Raw genomic sequence first — 19,098 nt, forward strand, 5'->3', positions numbered from 1 at the left:
ATTCACTGTTCAAAATTAAACATTAAATTCAACTAAACATTAAGAGGGGGAAGTTAGTGCGAATTATTTGAGAGTGTTTAATTAACACCCTCTCTGTAGTAGTGCTGCAATAATTGATCTCAGAGCCCTTGAGCTAAGGAGCTGAAAGCTCAGCAAGTGTTCCTACTCCTCATCAACTCTTCAATGACCAATGCTGGAAAATGTGTGTGTTAATTAATAGCATGTCCCCATGGTCAAAGAGCCAATCTGTATTCTCTGAAGAATGACTATTTGCCCGAGTACCAGAGGGTGACTGATGTCCATGGAAATGTACACTCGAACATGAAACATGAAAAAGAGATACGAATGAACATGAAACCAGCATATAAAGAGGGATATTTTTACTTTCATCAGTGCAAGCTCTGTTAAATAAAAATAAATCAGGATACTGTTAGACCTAAACAATAAATTTGTACTTTTGCATGATAAAACATATATAATGCAGGTAGGAGATTTGTATAGCAACCTCAAACAACTGACTTCATAACAATGTATTGATTAACCAGACAGTTCTTAAGTGAAGGAAATTAAGTAAGATTTACTGTTAATTAATATTCATGAGTCTTACTGTGATATTATATCATTCCACAGAACAGCTTACAATTGCAAATACAAGTATGTAAGCCTCACAATGGAGCACATCCCATGGCAAGGAAAACACATACCCTATTATCCAATGATTCTATTAAGCAAATGTTGTAGAATACAATGGGAATGAGCAAAGGTTTTCTTCAAACTAATGTTTTCATTAACAAAGTGCCTGCTAACTGGTCTCTACTGCATTAATTTATTGCAACATATTTCTGCAGAAGATGGTGACAGGTGATGCATCTTCAGTGCAGTAAAATAAAATGGTGAGAGTCAATAGAAACAGGAGTTGCCAAAATCTAAGGGTCAACCTCCAGAATGCAGAGTCAACAGTGACATCAAGACTCTGTGACCCGCTCCACCGGTGGCTCAGCAAGTTTACCCATAGAAACATAGGTGCAGGAATAGGCCATTTGGCCCTTCGAGACTGCACCGCCATTCAATAAGATCATGACTGATCATTCCCTCAGTGCCCCTTTCCTGCTTTCTCTCCATACCCCTTGATCCCCTTAGCCGTAAGGGCCATATCTAACTCCCTCTTGAATATATCCAATGAACTGGCATCAACAACTCTCTGATGCAGGGAATTCCACAGGTTAACAACTCTCTGTGAAGAAGTTTCTCCTCATCTCAGTCCTAAATGGCCTACCCCTTATCCTAAGACTGTGTGTCCTGGTTCTGGACTTCCCCAACATCGGGAACATTCTTCCCGCATCTAACCTGTCCAGTCCCGTCAGAATCTTAAACGTTTCTATGAGATCCCCTCTCATCCTTCTAAACTCCAGTGAATAAAGGCCCAGTTGATCCAGTCTCTCCTCATATGACAATCCAGCCATCCCTGGAATTAGTCTGGTGAACCTTCGCTGCACTCCCTCAATAGCAAGAATGTCCTTCCTCAGATTAGGAGACCAAAACTGAACACAATATTCCAGGTGAGGCCTCACTAAGGCCCTGTACAACTGCAGTAAGACTTCCCTGCTCCTATACTCAAATCCCCTAGCTATAAAGACCAACATACCATTTGTCTTCTTCAACACCTGCTGTACTTATATGCCAACCTTCAATGACTGATGAACCATGACACTCAGGTCTTGTTGCATCTCCGCTTTTCCTAATCTGCCGCCATTCAGATAATATTCTGCCTTCGTGTTTTTGCCCCCAAAATGGATAACCTCACATTTACCACATTATACCCAGTCAGCAGTTCAGCCGTACAAACCAGGACTGTCCCAGGTTTGATCTCCAGTCTGTGCTGAGTTCAATGATCTCGACTAGTGTAATAGTAAGGTCACTACAATTGGGTTTTGCACCTCTAGTTTCTGTTCCTGATTGCCGCCTATGGCTGTTGAAGACATCGTTGGGGTTGGCAGTAGTGCCTTCGTAGTCAAATAGGCTGAAATGAGTTAGGTGCCAGAGCACGCCTGGAGCCAGAAAACAGTACTCCAGCAAATAGTCAACATCTTCAGAGAGGATAACATAGGCGAGGTGGACAGGGAAAAACACTGGAGAGAGAGAATAGAATACGCTGCTCTAGAGGCCCCTGTTCATATCATTTACAAACAGAAGTGATGAAGCAAGTTAAGTAAGAATTCTGAATGCAGAATCTCCAAGGGATGAAATGGTAAAGAGCTACATCTGTGTGGAATGGGGTACGCCCAACCCCCCACCCTCTCCCCCTCTGCTGAATCCACAGACTTAGTTACTGCTTCAGTAACTGCTCTTAATAGCTGCTACACCAGACTCCACAACAGGTTTTTTGCATTGCTTCATGTATTGGATTCATACAATATCCAGTTTATCCTTAGATATTGGTCTCCTCTTTGGGCATGACTGACCAGGGCAGGACTGGACTAAACTGACCCATTTCTAGTTTCTTGGCCAAAATATTTTGGCCAAAATCTGTGTGCAGATTTTTTTATCCACTTCTTCTCTTCCCCTGCCCTTATAAAGAAGTAAGAACATAAGAAATAGGAACAGGAGTAGGCCATACGGCCCCTCGAGCCTGCTCCACCATTCAATAAGACCATGGCTGATCTGATCATGGACTCAGCTCCACTTCCCTGCCCGCTCCCCATAACCCCTTATCGTTTAAGAAACTGTCTATTTCTGTCTTAAATTTATTCAATGTCCCAGCTTCCACAGCTCTGAGGCAGCGAATTCCACAGATTTACAATCCTCAGAGAAGAAATTTCTCCTCATCTCTGTTTTAAATGGGCGGTCCCTTATTCTAAGATCATGCCCTCTAGTTCTAGTCTCCCCCATCAGTGGAAACATCCTCTCTGCATCCACCTTGTCAAGCCCCCTCAATCATATACGTTTCAATAAGATCACCTCTCATTCTTCTGAATTCCAATGAGTAGAGGCCCAACCTACTCAACCTTTCCTCATAAGTCAACTCCTTCATCCCCGGAATCAACCTAGTGAATCTTCTCTGAACGGCCTCCAAAGCAAGTATATCCTTTCGTAAATATGGAAACCAAAATTGCACACAGTATTCCAGGTGTGGCCTCGCCAATACCCTGTACAACTGCAGCAAGACTTCCCTGCTTTTATACTCCATCCCCTTTGCAATAAAGGCCAAGATATCATTGGCCTTCCTGATCACTTGCTGTACCTGCATACTACCTTTTGTGTTTCATGCACAAGTACCCCCAAGTCCCGCTGTACTGTGACACTTTGCAATCTTTCTCCATTTAAATAATAACTTGCTCTTTGATTTTTTCTGCCAAAGTGCATGACCTCACAGTTTCCAACATTATACTCCATCTGCCAAATTTTTGCCCACTCTCTTAGCCTGTCTATGTCCTTTTGCAGATTTTATGTGTCCTCCTCACACATTGCTTTTCCTCCCATCTTTGTATCGTCAGCAAACTTATGTTACATTCAAATTACAAAGTGCTTTCTCACATGGGTATTCCATGCAGGATCCCTCAGCATGGAAACAGGAAATCTTCTGCACTTCAAACTACAGCAGCAGAATGAGATTTGCACATCAAACCACCAAGCAGCATAAAAAGGGGAAATCGATTGCACTGATCTCTCCCGTGACGGGAGATATCTGTGCACATATCAGCATCTTTCAATCACCCTTTTTACTGACTGGCTGGTTAAGTCTGGGAATACTCATTTTGTGCCTTCCTCGGTCCTATTGGCCCTGTTCATGAAGTCACTGTAATGGAAATCATGATGCTGCTCCCAGGCTGCCTCTAACCAGCAATTCAAAAGCCTCAAGCACTAACAGTTCAGCTATCTCCTGTTATAACACCCATTGTAGGCAGTTCAGCAGATTTGATCACAGACTCAGCCTTTTTCATAGTCACGATTCACGCAATAGATTTATATGTGTAGAAGGTTACAGTTAAATTTATCACGAGAATCATGAGCATTAAAGAAACCCCCAGAAATCTTAGACCTGACGAGTGAATCATTACAGACTATGTGAAATGCGCAGTAAATTATGGCACTTTTTGTGATTTGGAATAGGTAAAGGAAGGTGACTTGTGAATGTACTTTGGTCAAAAAAAGTCTAGATTGGACAACATCATCTATCTATTTTTAAATCGACACCATTGGTTCTTGGTGCTCAAAGGTGCTAACAATATTGTGGAGTTGGAAAATGAACCCTTTGAATCCTGTTTTTTTTTTTAAAAAGATGACTCCATTAAAATATTCACCGCTTTCTGGCACTTACTGCTTCTCTGTAAATTTGCCACAAGCTGGAATTGGAGCAAAACACAAACCCAGGGAGAGCATTAACTCAGAATAAACTAAGACAATACTATCTGAGTTTGTGCACTGCAGAAATACTCCCTCTGTCCTCAGCGGTGAGCCCGCCCCACTGCAAATTCACAGATTAATGGGGCAGGGAGAGAGGAGAGAAATGTGAAAACGAGGAGTTTGTCTCCCTATGGTGGCTCAGGCTGGAGTTGGTGCTGACATTCAATACATACATTACAAGAAGAGTGGCTGAGGCTCAAATGAATTTGCTGCAGACATTACACGTTGCTGGTCTTAACAATGTATTCTAGTAGTCATACTTCAAATTCAGGGTGTGTATCAGAAGTGTTCTTCCTCTTCAGTTTGATGAATTTAAAAACACTTGAGCATTTAATAACTGGCAGTGCAACAGTGACAGTTTGGCTGTGATTGCGGGTTCTTCTTTTATTGCATCACTACATTATCAGTTTTACTGTTCTTAATGTCACACTACACTTTGTCTGCTCATCTCTCTGCTGTATGTTGGCGTCTCTGAACACCTATGGCCAAAATCAAGAAAAATCCCCTCAGAGTCTGTACCCATTGATTCCAGAATGTTGTCCACTGTGCTTTCAGAACTGGAGGATGCTGCTGGTATCAGGGAGGGGCTACTTGACAACTTAAAGGCATTGTCTTGGGTATCTCTGGGATCCTGAACATGGAAAATACCCTGCTGCTGGCTGATGATGGGTTCGCTCATAGTCTTGCACTGGAGAAGTTCACTTATGGCTCTTATGCTGGCCCGCTCTTGCTCTCCTGGCAAGTGGTTCCGTGTTGCTGTGACAGTCATGACAGACATTGGGTCTATAGTGGGGGTAGTAACGCAGGGACTGAGATTTAAATAGCCTTCAGACTCGATGCAAGTTGTCATTTCTGACACAGAGTGCCTTCTGATGCTCGTGCTATTGACCAGACTTCCTTCGCTCTCATATTCTGCGACCGGGGTGAGCATCGGATTGTTGTAGCTCTTGGAGCGCACCACTGGATTCTTGGTCACGATTTCATTCGATTTGGAGCGTGGAAATAATTGTTTTTCTGTTAAAGAGAAATATATAATTGATCCATTTAACAGAAGAGAAAACAGTAATGTCAAAACAAGGCCACTGCCAAGAATGAGAAATAGGAGGGAAATGAACAGCAAAGCTGACTCCAAACTGGCTTAAACATAGACAGTTGTGTCCATTGCAATAGATCACTTCTGACAACCAAAATGAATGAACACCACTTCAAATGGCTGAGACTTGATAAGTAACAGCGCACTTCAGATTTCAGGGAAGTATTTGAACTGAAATGGTGCCTGTAAAGTACTAGTGTGGTGATGTCACTTTGCCTATTGGAATAATGGTTTGTTTTTGTGTTGTTTTCACAAAGCTGAACATTCCATTTTATTACCATCAAATGGCAAGTTTCTTATTAAAAGTATTGTCACCGCTTTGTTTTTCTTTAGGTCTCCTCAAACTATGTGTTATGCCTCAGTTGAGAGAGAGGCAAATGTCCTGCGTCCCTCCTCCCAAGGCCCATACAAAATTACTCCACAATTGGCTGATAAGTGGAAAGGGTTAACCTAACAGGACAACCACTAGTTTGTCCCTCCTTCCCAGCGTAAAGTACTTAGCTTCCACTCTACATTTAGAATTATACTGCACAGAAACATATCACGAGTCAGCTAGTCTAATTCTGCTCTTTGGTTCACTCCCTGTAACCTTTAATAACCCCTTTTCTTATTCTCTTTTCAAGGAATTTATGGACATTGCTTTAGCATCTATTCGTCTAACCGCCCTCTGTGGAAAGCATTTTTTTTCCTAAACTTTTTAATTCTTTGTGTGCTTATTTTAAATTTGTGGAAAGCAGCTCGAGGTGCACCAGGGAAATTGGGGTCTACAAGGGAAGATTCGCAATGGAAAGTGGAGAGGATGTGGTCCCAGAGAGAGAGAAAGGAAAGGAGGGTAGAGAGATTGACTCCAAGGTAATGCCTTAGAAGAGGAATAAGACAACTTGTGTGACTGCCTGGGTGGAGTTGCTGTTCAGTGCCTAGGTTGAGATAGAAGGAGGCCATAAACATGCTCAAAGGGAGCCTGGGGCAGCAGAGAAAAAAAGGAAAGTGGGTTGGGAGATTTAGTTGGGGAAGATAGGAGTAAAATGAGAAGCAGGGGTTGAAGAAGGGCAGAAGGTGAGGCAGGAAACAAAAAGATAGGGAGAGAAACTTCAATCATGCGTAGGAATCCTTATGTACATGCAGTGGAGACAGGAGCAACAGAGGGCTAAGATAGATTGCTTGCGCACTCTCAGACTAAAAATGCAATGTAGCTTGGCAGGACCAAATAAAATGATTTAAGACTGGATATTGTCAAAATGTTCAAAAGACACAATGCCGAATTGTATCACGATGAAAAAGAGGACCCTAATGATATAATCAAACAGAAGTTACGTAATACAGTGAGTTCAAACACTGCCTTTTAAGCTCTGGAATCTAGAGCTGAATCCAATCCCAAAAGACCAATGCCAACACCAATAAGGAAAATACATGCCCTTTTAGAGCCAGATACATGTGGATATTTTATCTTTCTTAATAAGATGCATATAAATCTACTATATATGCAGACCATTCCTGAACCTGCGCAAATTCCTGAAGTGCCGCCTCCAAAGAAACCCAACGGATGTGGTGTTCAGGCAATAGGCCAACATTGTGTCAATCCACTTGCAGTCGACAACACCACAGATCCAATGCACTTTGTGGTGCCCTATACATACTTGAACAGTTCAAGTTTAACATGCAGGGACAATAGATGGTGCATCGGAAGGTAGACATAACGTGTGACACTAGACGTGGCCTATGTTTGCTCTGAGATTTGGCGGAGGTCAGAGGGCCAGATTATCAAAACCTGCTAAGCACAACAGATGCAACACTATTAGCATGCTAACAAGTTAGTATAACGTACAATAGAATGGCTTCCAAAAGTCAAAGGTGAGTGATACCATTGTGCCCAGACTATTTAAAAAGCCATTAATACCTTTCATCTGATGATTAACCCTATATATATTTGGGATTTTATTTCAAAAACTCACCTCTTCCAATGGCATTCAACACAACCTTTCTACAATTTACTGAACCCATTTTCTCAATATTTATAGTTTGTATTTTGTAGTGGAGAACTAGTTAGGAATGCTCTTACCCAGAAAACATGCTGAGTGTGTAACTTGTTCGTCCCCAATGTGCAGACCATATGTTCCCAGGTACGGAGACACCACCTTCTGTATCAGCAACTCCAACCGCAGGTAATCCCCAGTCACACCCTTGGATTCATGAACTCCCTGGAATAGAAGTAGAAATCAGTTCAGCGGCCTGGTCATGGCTGGAACAGCCACTATTCACAGCTTTAAACAGGAGAAAAAGAACTGATCAATACTTGAATTAGGCTTTCCAATGTGCATAATTAAATTAGCTGTTCGCTGTTGGGATCTGAATAGAAAATCATTTTTTTGAAGGCCCAGTGTCTTTGTTCACTTTGCCCGGTGTCACAGTTCTGTACAAAGGCATCATTATCATCCTCACACAGGGAGTTTGCAGTGTCACCAGGGTTTGTCTGTGAGCAGCAGAGGAACTGAATGCCAGGGATATGGTTGAAGGAGAGGTCTGCAGGGCTGCAGCCACGCAGTCTGCGCTTGTGATGTTCCAGGGTGTGCCTGACGGAGAACAAGCAGCGCCACTTGATTATTTTCACCCAAGGACAGTGTGGGATTACAGTGATTGGGATGGATGGAACAACTCTGAGCAATGCCCAAGGACACCACAAAAGGGCTTTAGCTTGGATCAGTTCTTTGCAATGCCTGTGAACAGGGCAGGAGTGGTGAATACGTGTGCTCACTGCAGAATGTGCATACAGCGGCTGAAAAAACAGAATGATCAGGTAAAACATGGCCAGTTCGCAACAGGGAAACCGACTAAACCCACACATACAAGCACGTGCATGCCAGCACTCTAGTGGTTGAATAACGTTAAATGAAATAAATAGTCAACAACTACACAACTGCTAGGAAAATGGTAGAACAACACTGAAAAGCCCCCGAATTCCTTTTGAAAGGACCCACTGTTGTTACAGTAGCTCCCAGCCACAGCCACAATGGAGGAAAGACATTTCTAATGCACAAATAAAGTCTGCCAGGATCTCTAGGAGTAGCAATATATTTTAATTTTGTAGCAAGAATTCCAACAGAGTCCAAACTGGGCCAGAATATGATCCCCACTTTGGATTTAACAACCACCTGTGCAGTATTTAATGTGTTCATTGTGTATACGAAAGGATTTCTCCTATCTGTCCCTGCATCCCATCAATATGTACCTGTCCTCTATGCTTGGAGCATTACTTTAGCACATAGTGTGAAGCTACACCTTTTAACCTTTAAGCTAGCGTGCTTTAGTTTGTTCCTTTGTGAACATGTCTGGTTTGCGCATACTGAAGCATGTTGCACTCGCTTCACAATCCATTGCGTGCTCATTCTTCAGCACTGAAACATCATGCATGTGCAGGAGAGAGAGAGCATACAACGCATTGTGGGCTGACTTTAAATGGGCAGAAATGTGTGTACATTTGGGGAATTAATGGAGGACAGAATCGACTGCTCGTTCAAATTAGCAAGAGTTGAGAACCATGAAGACGGAACTTGTAAACAGCTGAAGAACAATCTGCAGAAACCTTGTATTTTTAGACATAATCAGGTTGATTGCTGCTCTGCTATTGTTTTATAAACTTTTTTCTGCAGATTTTATGCTGTTTATGAAGGATTATAGTGCAGGGATAGAATTTTTTCTCCTTTGTACTCGGTCTTCATAATTGGCATTCCAGGGCCAGATTTAACATAAATCAGATACATGTCAAGTGAGGCTGAGATGGTCTCCAACAACACGTCACTGCTCCAGGTTTAGATGTATGTTGTGCTGAACCACTGTAACTTTTCCAACACAATCCATTCTTGGGGCCGAAGTAAAGGCTCTTTGTAGTTTAATGAGAATTACTACTGAACCATGAACAATTTGCATTGTGGACTTCCGCTCCCTGGGAATGTGATTAAACTGCACAAATTCATTTCACACAAGACATCAGGTAGACTAACTTTCATCTACGCCACATAGCCAAAATCACAGTTCCTTACAGCACATTTACCCTTTGCCAATGACCAAACATGTGTTCACCAAACCTGTGAAGGACCAATCTCCTCAAATGTGTTCAGGCGAGGGGTGATTTTCTGGATCTTCTCCCTATGAATATTTTTCCACTTCCTCCCCATCCAGGGGCTCAGATGTCAGAAATATGGATGATGTATATCAACATTTTGAAGATTTTTTTTTTAACCGATTCCCCAAATGTTGAGGGACTCTGTGTGGCAAACATCACACAAGTCTAAAGAAAAATGAAGAGTCCAAATATGCAACATTACACAGATTGTGCTTTTGTTTTGTATCCTGAGAAAGCCAACGGACACCAAGTAAAAATCAAAATGCAGTCACATTTGATTTCTGGAAACGTTGAGAAAGGTTAAAGACCTTGTGAAATATGAGAGATTTTAACAGGTAGCAAGAACCTTACCACCTGTTATATCCTTCTGGGCCCCTGCAGCAGTTACTCTTTCACTGCATCCTGTTGGAGTGCTGCTTGGTTCTGAAAGTGTCCGTGTCACTAAATTTCAAAGCATGACTATTGTGGGTCATTCTCGGTCCAATTGACCGCTGAATGAAAGCAAGATCAGCACCTTTTTTACAATTACTTTAATCACAGTAGCTTGCAGTGCGCAAGCTCATTGGTGCTTGAAAGGATGGTGCTATTGGACAGAAATATTGCAAGTTATAAAATTCCACTCAGGGGAACTTTATTCTATCCAATTTCTGCAAAGCATTATGGGCAGGATGAGATCATTGTGCAGTAACTATACCACAATTAAAATAGCAACTGCCTCCTTACAGATCCAGAGTAAAATGATTCTACGGTACGTTGTACACCGTATAGCCAGAAAATAATAGTTGAAATCTCAGGAATTTGGCTTGGTAGGGAGGAAGAACATCTGGCTTTTAAAGTAAAGTTTTAGAAGCAAAAGTAAAACACAAGTTGGATCTAAATCTGTAATGAACATTTTATGTTAGTCAAGAAAACAATGGAAATAGGTTAATCACCTGCTTTTATTGGAAATACTGACAACATAATTGCCTCTGTGTAGTGCAAAATAGGATCGGTATGGAAATCTAGGTACTGATTATGGAGACCATGGACTGTGCTGATACCCTAAAAGACCAGTGGGAATTAGCCAGACCACACAGTATGGAAACTATGAACGGACATCTTAAACTTAAAGGCCCGAGAGGAACTTTCCTTGAGGGTTGCTGCTTAAACTCTCAAGGGTGTGCCTGTGGCTTCTTTATCTACATTTTATGTACTGAAATGTTCTTTTCAGATATATTTGACAAACTTTCTGACTTTAACAATAAAAGAAAGACCTTCATTTATATAGCGCCTATCACGACTACCGGACATCTCAAAGCTCTTTACAGCCAATGAAGTATACCTTGACTCACAGTATGTAGTGTGACACAAGGAAAGAGAGATATCATGAAGTTTAAGCATGTTATCGATGAACTTTTATATATTCCAGGATGTGCATATCCTGAATAATGCGCACATGTACAGCGTTTATTTTTTGTGTGTTAAGTTTATTACTTCTGGTTCCACTAATGGTTCAGCAAATGAATCCAGGAAGCAGCTCAGTCACACAGACTAGGAAGGTGGCAGGTTTAATCCCCGACCTGTGCTGAATCAGTTCATTTCCACTCTGGCAGAGGGCGGGCCACTGCATTTGGACTCAGTGCTGGGTTACAGGAAAGGAGAGCGTGCTAAGATTCCTGCTCCTAATCACTATTAAAGAACCTCTGCTGTAAGCGTACCCGTGTTGCGCGAGGACAAGATTGAGCTTGATTGTGTCTTGTATCATTTCCCCATTTCCCTGTCCTTTCTAAAGATGAGAGCCTGGAATATTTAGCTCCCAATGCTGCCCAGCTTCTTGTCAGGTCTCTGTAATGGCTACTACATCGTACCCTTTAAGCTGAATTTGTGTACAGAACTCTTACTTGGGTAACTGTCCCCATGCATCCCATATATCCAGCGGGTCCTTTTCTCACACTCTGATGAACTGCACGGATTTTCCGCCACTGTGTATTTCCAGCATGTCTGCTTTTTGCTACTGATTTTACTCTCTGGCAGGAGATAAAGCGAAGAAGGGTCACTGTTTTGTCATTTAATGGAGAAAAGGACATAAACGGGCTCAGTGGCAGAGCTGACAGAGGAACAATATTGTGATGTGTCCCGACACAGCTGTAAACTGACCTGGAGAAAGCAGCCAAAGGAGGAACACTGCTGTGGAACATTTCAAGAGAAATGGTAACTGCGCAATGCAATAGAGTCATCATCCCAATCAATAGGAAAGGGCACGATATTTTTGTTTCGGTTGAAAAAAAGAGTTTGGCAGCAAACCAAAGAAAGAATACTCGGCTGAAACTTTGAATGTGGTCGATGTTATTGAATTAGGCTTTACTCCCAAGGCGGCTCATTTTTGGAATGGACACTGATGGTATGAATAATATATCAGTCAGTCTGTCAAGTCACCACTTTAAAACAAAGGTAGTTATTGTTTCTGTCTGAAATTTATTTGTTGCCTTAAGTTCTCTAATTCACTCTTTCCCATCCACAAAGGCTCTACACTTCCCTCCATAGCATGCTTTGTTCCTAACTGTCGATAATGGGAAGGCAATCTTCTCTCCGACCTCTGCTGTTGCTGCTTTTGGGCACTAAAATTCACTCTCAGGGAGTGCTTTGCAATAACTCACTGACAGCTGCCTTACAAACATGGAGGAGATTGGGAAGTCACCAGATGGGAAAGTGCAAGAGTGGGAATCCATGTCCTACTGAACTGTCCGATGTTAAACAGCACCTTAACATGCCACCAGAATGACCTCCGGGTAGTCTTAAGTTATCAACGTCCAACACTCTTACACATCCCCAAATGCTTTTCTAACTATCCCACCTCAATACAACAACTACAAAGGGGGAGATTTTTCCTGGATACTTTAGGCACTAGCTGGGTTCTTGAGCCGGTTCAGTCCACATTTAGCGCAAGATGCCAGCATGGTAAAAGAGTTGATATGTGTGCACGGAAGGGCAGCCCGGAGGCTCATTAAAGGGCTGATTGATACTTAACTTACCTCGCATGGCATTTTGGTGGCTAGCGCTTGGCCTAATGCCCTCTCCTACCAGCAACCAGCTGTTTGGGAATAAATAAGACATTGCTGAGGATTTTGAGTGCTACTTAAAGGTATATCATCTTTCACTGTTTGCTTGCTGCTGGAATTTTGAAGAGGACTTGTGAAACAGATTGAGACACTTTGTCACGTCTTCAACACTTCATCAACGTTTATTCTGGAAATTCTCTGGGGACTTCACCTTAAAAGGGAGAAAGTACTGTGCTGCTCCACCTTATAGGATTCACCAGGAGAAAGGAAGTGTTTGGTCATGGGCATCGTGCTAGGGGTCCCCCTTGGTCTGCAAGAGGAATGGAAGGAGGATACGAGGCCAGGCAGAGCAGCACCAGCTGCTGCAGGAGAGAGGGACAGGACGGCGAGGAGGACCTATTCTCGCCTGCGGGTACAGGACATCCCCCCTCCTCTGAATCTTTTCCATCAGGACCTCCAGTGCCGCGTCCGAGAACCTGTGTGCCCTCGGTCCCTGAGTCATCCTGAAACCTTAAGTGGGAGGAGCCCACATATATTGCTCCACGAATATTGCGTTTAACCAACACTCGAGTGCTCAACCTGCAGGTGTCTGTTTTAGCACCTCCAAGCAAGTTCAAATTATGGTAATCAGCAATTAGGACTAAAATTGCGTGCTAAAACCAGATGTTCAAACAGATGTGTCTTATTAGCACAGCACTCATTTAGCCCGCTTTCACTCTCCGCTGTAGTTCAATGGGTAGCACTCTTGCCTCCGAGTCAGAATGTGTGGGTTCAAGCTCCTACTCCAGAGACTCGAGCACAAAAAAAATCTAGGCTGACACTCCATGAGCACTGAGGGAGTGCTGCACTGTTGGAGGTGCCGTCTTTCAGATGAGACGTTAAACGTCTGCGATCTTAGGTGCACGTAAAAGATCACATGGCACTATTTTGAGGAAGAGCACGTGAGTTATCCCCGGTGTCCTGGTCAATATTTATCCTTTAAAAAACATAAGAAAAACAGATTATCTGGTCATTATCACATTGCTGTTTGTGGGAGCTTGCTTGTGCGCAGATTGGCTGCCGCGTTTCCTACATTACAACAGTGACTACACTCCAAAAATACTTCATTGGCTGTAAAACGCTATATAAATAGTGGTCTTTCTTTCTTTCCTTTTACTCTCTTTTGGCCAAAATAACCTCTTAAAAATCTCAGAAGAAATTTAAAGGAGAAAATAACTCAGTTAACAAAAATTATTTTTCTTTATCCTGACAAATCAAAAAGAGTCACCACTGATTTGTAATTGTGCATTGCACGGTCTAACAGCAGCAGTTTTAAGATGATGCTTGTACTGAGGGAAGTACATTTATTCTACATTGAAACCGAATGGGTATTCAGTGTGCAAGTCCTGTGCTGCCCCTCACTCCTTTCAGTAAAGACAATCATTTCACTATAGAAACTGTAGCAAAGCCTTTTTCAGTAGAGGACAACTTTGTACATAAAGAAAGAAAAGCTGAACTGGAGAGAGAAGGAAGTGTTAAAAAAAACTATTTTCCCTGGCTGCACACAATGGTTCCTGTATGAGAGAACAGTCAGGAGCCTGCAACAAAAAAAAACCCTCAACCTCTGCCAAGGCCCCTCTGAGGCTAATTGTTCAGGGCAACGTGATGTGCAGCTCAAAGACACAGGTGACTTTTGCCTGCTTCATGCTCACTGTGGACTGTAGCAATGTTCAGCACTGCCATGGGCTTGGGGGGTGTGAATCCAAGCGTGAATACCATGGCTGGCATTTAAAAGCAGCTCCTGTAGTCCATGGTGCAACAGGTTATCAAGCTGTGCCTGCGGACCAGGTCACTGAAGTTTAACATACACTCTGTGCATGAATGGAAAAATGTTGGCTTCACTTGGGACTGCTGGAAACCCCTGAACAGAAATTCTATTTGAAGTACAGCTGTGTTATTGTACTATTGTATTTTTCCTGCCCAGCTTGGACTAAGAGGATATGTGCGTGTGTGTGTGAGCGATGCAGTAAAGGCTCCTGAGAGCACTACAAGGTGTAATGAAACAATAAAGTATATACGCAGAAATGGAGTGACTAAATCCTCCACTTGAATGTGGCATCACGATAGCAATTCAATCTTGCTTCTTATTGCCACCTTTAAGTGTATTACCCAGTAGAAAGCGAAGAGCACAGGTGGGCAATTTGCTCCCAGTCCTCTGCCAATGCCACTTTAGCTGTGGCTTCCAGCACATGCGGTCATAGCAAATACATGACAGTAACTTGGCAGTTTTCGATCAACATTCCCTTGTTTCTTTGTCAGAAAGTCTCCACCTGGCACTGTTCTGGCTGTGTGCATGAAATATAGGGCAAAACCACTAGCTCTGTGGAACTGTGTCAGAGCATCAGTACACTATGACACCTTGAAATTCACTTAAAATGCTTTTCTTCCCCTTTACATGTCAGAAGAACCACTCCCCACTATCCAACCATGCTCTCTTGCCTACATGCTGGCTCCATTGCCAATATTCGCACCACACGGGATTCACTCTTGAAACAAGGCTCAGTTATAGTGGTAAGTTGTTCTCGGTCTTTTGGTCAAGCACTGAAAGGTGCCATATTCACGATTGCGTATTCCTATAGAGTGCAGGTTTTCAAACTGGCTTAACGGAATCCTAGCAGGTTATCAATGGGATCTCTGAGGTGAGCGGATTTCTGAAATTTCAGAATGTGATTTACGAGTACTTTACTTTTGTTCCTGTATACTATTAGAACATGTTTCCCACATTATGTTCCCCGTGTGGCCGGCGCTGCTTCCTGTGCAAGCCCAGCAGAGACAGGATTTCCTGTCACATTCGAATATAGCTCAACGATAAGCACAGGCTGACCTGTTACAAACCCCCCCCCCCCTCCGAGCCCACATCCCTCCACCCCCATCACTCAGAGCCCCCACCCACATCCCTCACAGCCCCTACTCCATCCCTCCACCTCCATCACTCAGAGCCCCCACCCCTATCCCTCCACCCACATCCCTCACAGCTCCCACCCCATCTCTCACAGCCCCTACCCCATCCCTCACAGCCCCATTGCTCACAGCTCCCACCCCCATCGCCATCTCACAGCCTGCACCCCCATCCCTCACAGCCCCCACCCCCATCTCCAACCCTCACAGCCCCATCCCTCACCCCCAACCCGCCACCCCCACATCCCCATCCCGCCTACCCCCAACCCCATCCCTCCACCCCATCCCTCACAGCCCCTACCCCATCCGTCACAGCCCCATTGCTCACAGCTCCCACCCCCATCGCCATCTCTCACAGCCCCCACCCCCATCTCCAACCCTCACAGCCCCATCCCTCACCCCCAACCCTCCACCCCCACATCCCCATCCCGCCTACCCCCAACCCCATCCCTCCACCCCATCCAGCACAGCCCCTACCCTATCCGTCACAGCCCCATTGCTCACAGCTCCCACCCCCATCGCCATCTCTCAGCCCCCACCCCCATCTCCAACCCTCACAGCCCCATCCCTCACCCCCACATCCCCATCCCGCCTACCCCCAACCCCATCCCTCCACCCCATCCAGCACAGCCCTCACCCCCATCCCTCACAGCCCCTACCTCATCCCTCACAGCCCCCACCTCACCGAGCCCCCACCCCCCCCATCCCCACCCCTCACCCACCCATCCCCTCACAGCTCCCACCCCCAAAGGTCCCATCCCACCAAGCCCCCACCCCCACCCTTCACAGCTGCCACCACCACCCACACCCCTCAGACGCCACCTCCCATCCTCACCCCCATCCCATCCCCACCCCCACAGCCCCCACCCCCACAGACCCCATCCCATCTCTAAGCCCCAGCCCCATCTTTCCAAGCCCCCATCCCTCACAACCCCACCCCCACGAGCCCCACCCCTCACAGCACAGCCAGAAAGTACCAACTAGACTTCAACGTTTCAGAGAGTGGTTAAAGCTTTAAAAAAAAAAAATCTTACTTCCAGTCTGTGGCTTACTCCCACAAACCCTCTGGTTGGCAAGGATTTTGGGGCAGGCAAAAGCACCATGTTATTTAGGCCCCCCTATGGTGAGGCACTCAATCAGTGACTGCACTGGAGAATGAGGGGCATTTGAAAGCTTCTGACAGATCTAACCAACTCCAGGTACAGACCAAATTTCAAGCGTGTTTCACCCCGTTCCCACAGAAAAGCCACTCAAAAACCTTGGAGTAAAGTAGAAAGGATAGAAATCTGGAAAAATGGGTCTTGCCCTGTTTTCTGACCTTTGTACCTGGGGAACTGGGTGTTCCCTGGGGGCCAGGTCAGGAAAATTGTCCCTGTGGTGTCTGGGATGAATTTGTCATTGGATCTGGTATAATCATATACTTATGCCACACAAAAATGGGAGTAAGCCTCCAACAGCTGTGGAAAGCATCAAATCCAAAGTCAGAATATATTTCTGGTAGATGATGAATAATCCCCTCATGACGATCACATATTCATCACGACGTGGAAAATTAATTAGCACTTTTTAAGGTGCATTAAGATCAGTTGAAACGGTGTTGTGGTACATCGGTGCTTTTGTTAAACACTACCCACCAGTTACAGGGAGATAAAAATACACCATTTCCCCCCATTTGTTTGAGGACCCAGTGATTCAGTGAGTAAATTCACATGGCATGGTACTGAGCTACGCACCAGGTATAACCTCCATTATGTACTGAGTTAGACAACATCGAAGGCAGCGGTATGATCGGTACAATTAGCTTCAGTGCCCCAGAGTGTGGGGTGGGGGGTGAGCCAGAATCTCTGCTCCTGATTGCTATCCGGTGGTCTCTGCTGGAGACATGTAGTCATTAGGTGAGGGTATGACTGGGCTTAATGCCATGGCCACCACCATCCAACAGCCTCCTGAAACTTACTGTCCAGGCTAATACATGAAGAATGACCATTTAGCTGTGTTCTAGATTGCTGGTGGTGCCAATGACATGTACTCAACTATGAGCCACTACCTTCAAGGTAGGACTGATGAGACAAGAACATAGAAAGAGGGAATAACTGATTAAATTATTGCCTTATTTTTAAATTAGCAGAAAACCTTTGAGGACTGCAGAATCTGCTTGTTCCCAGACTACAGCCTCCTCTCAGTCACTGTCTTGCATTTTAATCAGCTCTTTCTCCCCTGCTGGACACCAGAATCTCATGACAAGGACTAAAACACCGCCTAGAAATGCATCACCACAGTTCTTCCATTCATGGAAACTTGCTAACCTTGATGATTTAGTGATTGCTTGTGATGCAGAAATGCAACAGCAGAAGGCAAGGGGTGACTAGAAACTGTAAAATAAGCAAATTGAGAGCACCAGGGTAGGTGGAAGATGCAGCCCACACCAAAAGCCATTAACCTGCTCGTTTCTCAACCCATTTCTTTATGATGCTTTCGAACTGCAGCTTGCTGCTGACAACTGCGCAACTACGTACATGGGTTTGCATGTTGTGCAAGAATAATTATGCTAACGTTACCAAAGGAATTCCAGTGGTTCTGACAACAGGTGGTGTTTCTTTGTGCCTATCAAGCACCTTTGAAATAGATTGTGTGGGATTCTGCAGAGCAGTTACTTCAATGTGCATTCAAAGCAAAAACAGAATTCTTTATAAATCCTTTTGATTGTATTCCAGTTTTAGATCTTTCAAAGTGAAGTGAAGACAGAGACTTCAATTAGTGATTCAATTGCTTAGAGTATCGTTAAAAGGAGCACATGTCAATCACTTAGGCTCAAAAGTAACTGGAGACGGTTTTCCTTGATTACATTTTTCCCCAGAGTGTCCAGTGACACCAATGCACTAGCCAACGAATTGCACTACGCCAATGAGTTGGAAGCAGGGCAGAACTTACAGCAGGACTCCCAGGAAACTCTGTAGTTTACTCAGCAAACAGAGTCCATTTAAACAGCACACTACAGCAAACAGTCGACAGAATCTATTTATGAGTCTCTACGAACTACTGCAAACAGAACTCATGACCAAAATTGCAGCAACATTTCCTGATAAAAACAAGGTGATTTCTCCACAAAAATGCAGTGAGTGGAGATAGTTACATACAAATTATGTGAGTAAAACCAATCCCAGTCACTTACAATAGTGCGGTTTCCAGGTGTGATTGACGGGGGAATTACCCAATCATCTTGATTCTGGCCGGGAATGGTAGGGTCACGAAATGCAGCTCATTATTTCTCACCCTCCCAGTTTATTCCCCTTTCTCCTGAAGATCCTGACTTATGCTTGGTATGGGTTCCATGGTGGCTCACTTACAGAAGTTCACCCAAATGGATTGTCTTAATATGAGCCTATAAAATTAACATCGACATGCTACTTAACCTGAGGGCAGGTGAGGAGGCATCACAGCAGAGCTTGCCCAATGTCTACATGGAGGAGCAGGTGTCCGGCTGAGTTTGCCCTTCTCTGCTTTGG

At 44.1% G+C, this 19,098-nt stretch overlaps 1 protein-coding gene across 3 annotated transcripts in view; it reads right to left on the bottom strand.

Annotated features, from left to right (window-relative positions):
* Nucleotides 1–405: 405 nt before the first annotated feature.
* Nucleotides 406–19,098, bottom strand: part of LOC139280825 (proline-rich protein 5-like) — an 80,235-nt gene continuing 61,542 nt past the window's right edge. For all 3 annotated transcript variants that reach the window (XM_070900556.1, XM_070900557.1, XM_070900555.1), the window contains 2 exons: nucleotides 7,557–7,695; nucleotides 406–5,418 (listed from right to left, as the gene is read on the bottom strand). In XM_070900556.1, the coding sequence (XP_070756657.1) occupies nucleotides 4,829–5,418; nucleotides 7,557–7,695 (729 nt within the window). In that variant the 3' untranslated portion in view covers nucleotides 406–4,828. The remainder of the gene's footprint in view (nucleotides 5,419–7,556; nucleotides 7,696–19,098) is intronic.

The sequence above is a fragment of the Pristiophorus japonicus genome, chromosome 15, assembly GCF_044704955.1.
Source record: "Pristiophorus japonicus isolate sPriJap1 chromosome 15, sPriJap1.hap1, whole genome shotgun sequence".
Classification (NCBI taxonomy): domain Eukaryota; kingdom Metazoa; phylum Chordata; class Chondrichthyes; family Pristiophoridae; genus Pristiophorus; species Pristiophorus japonicus.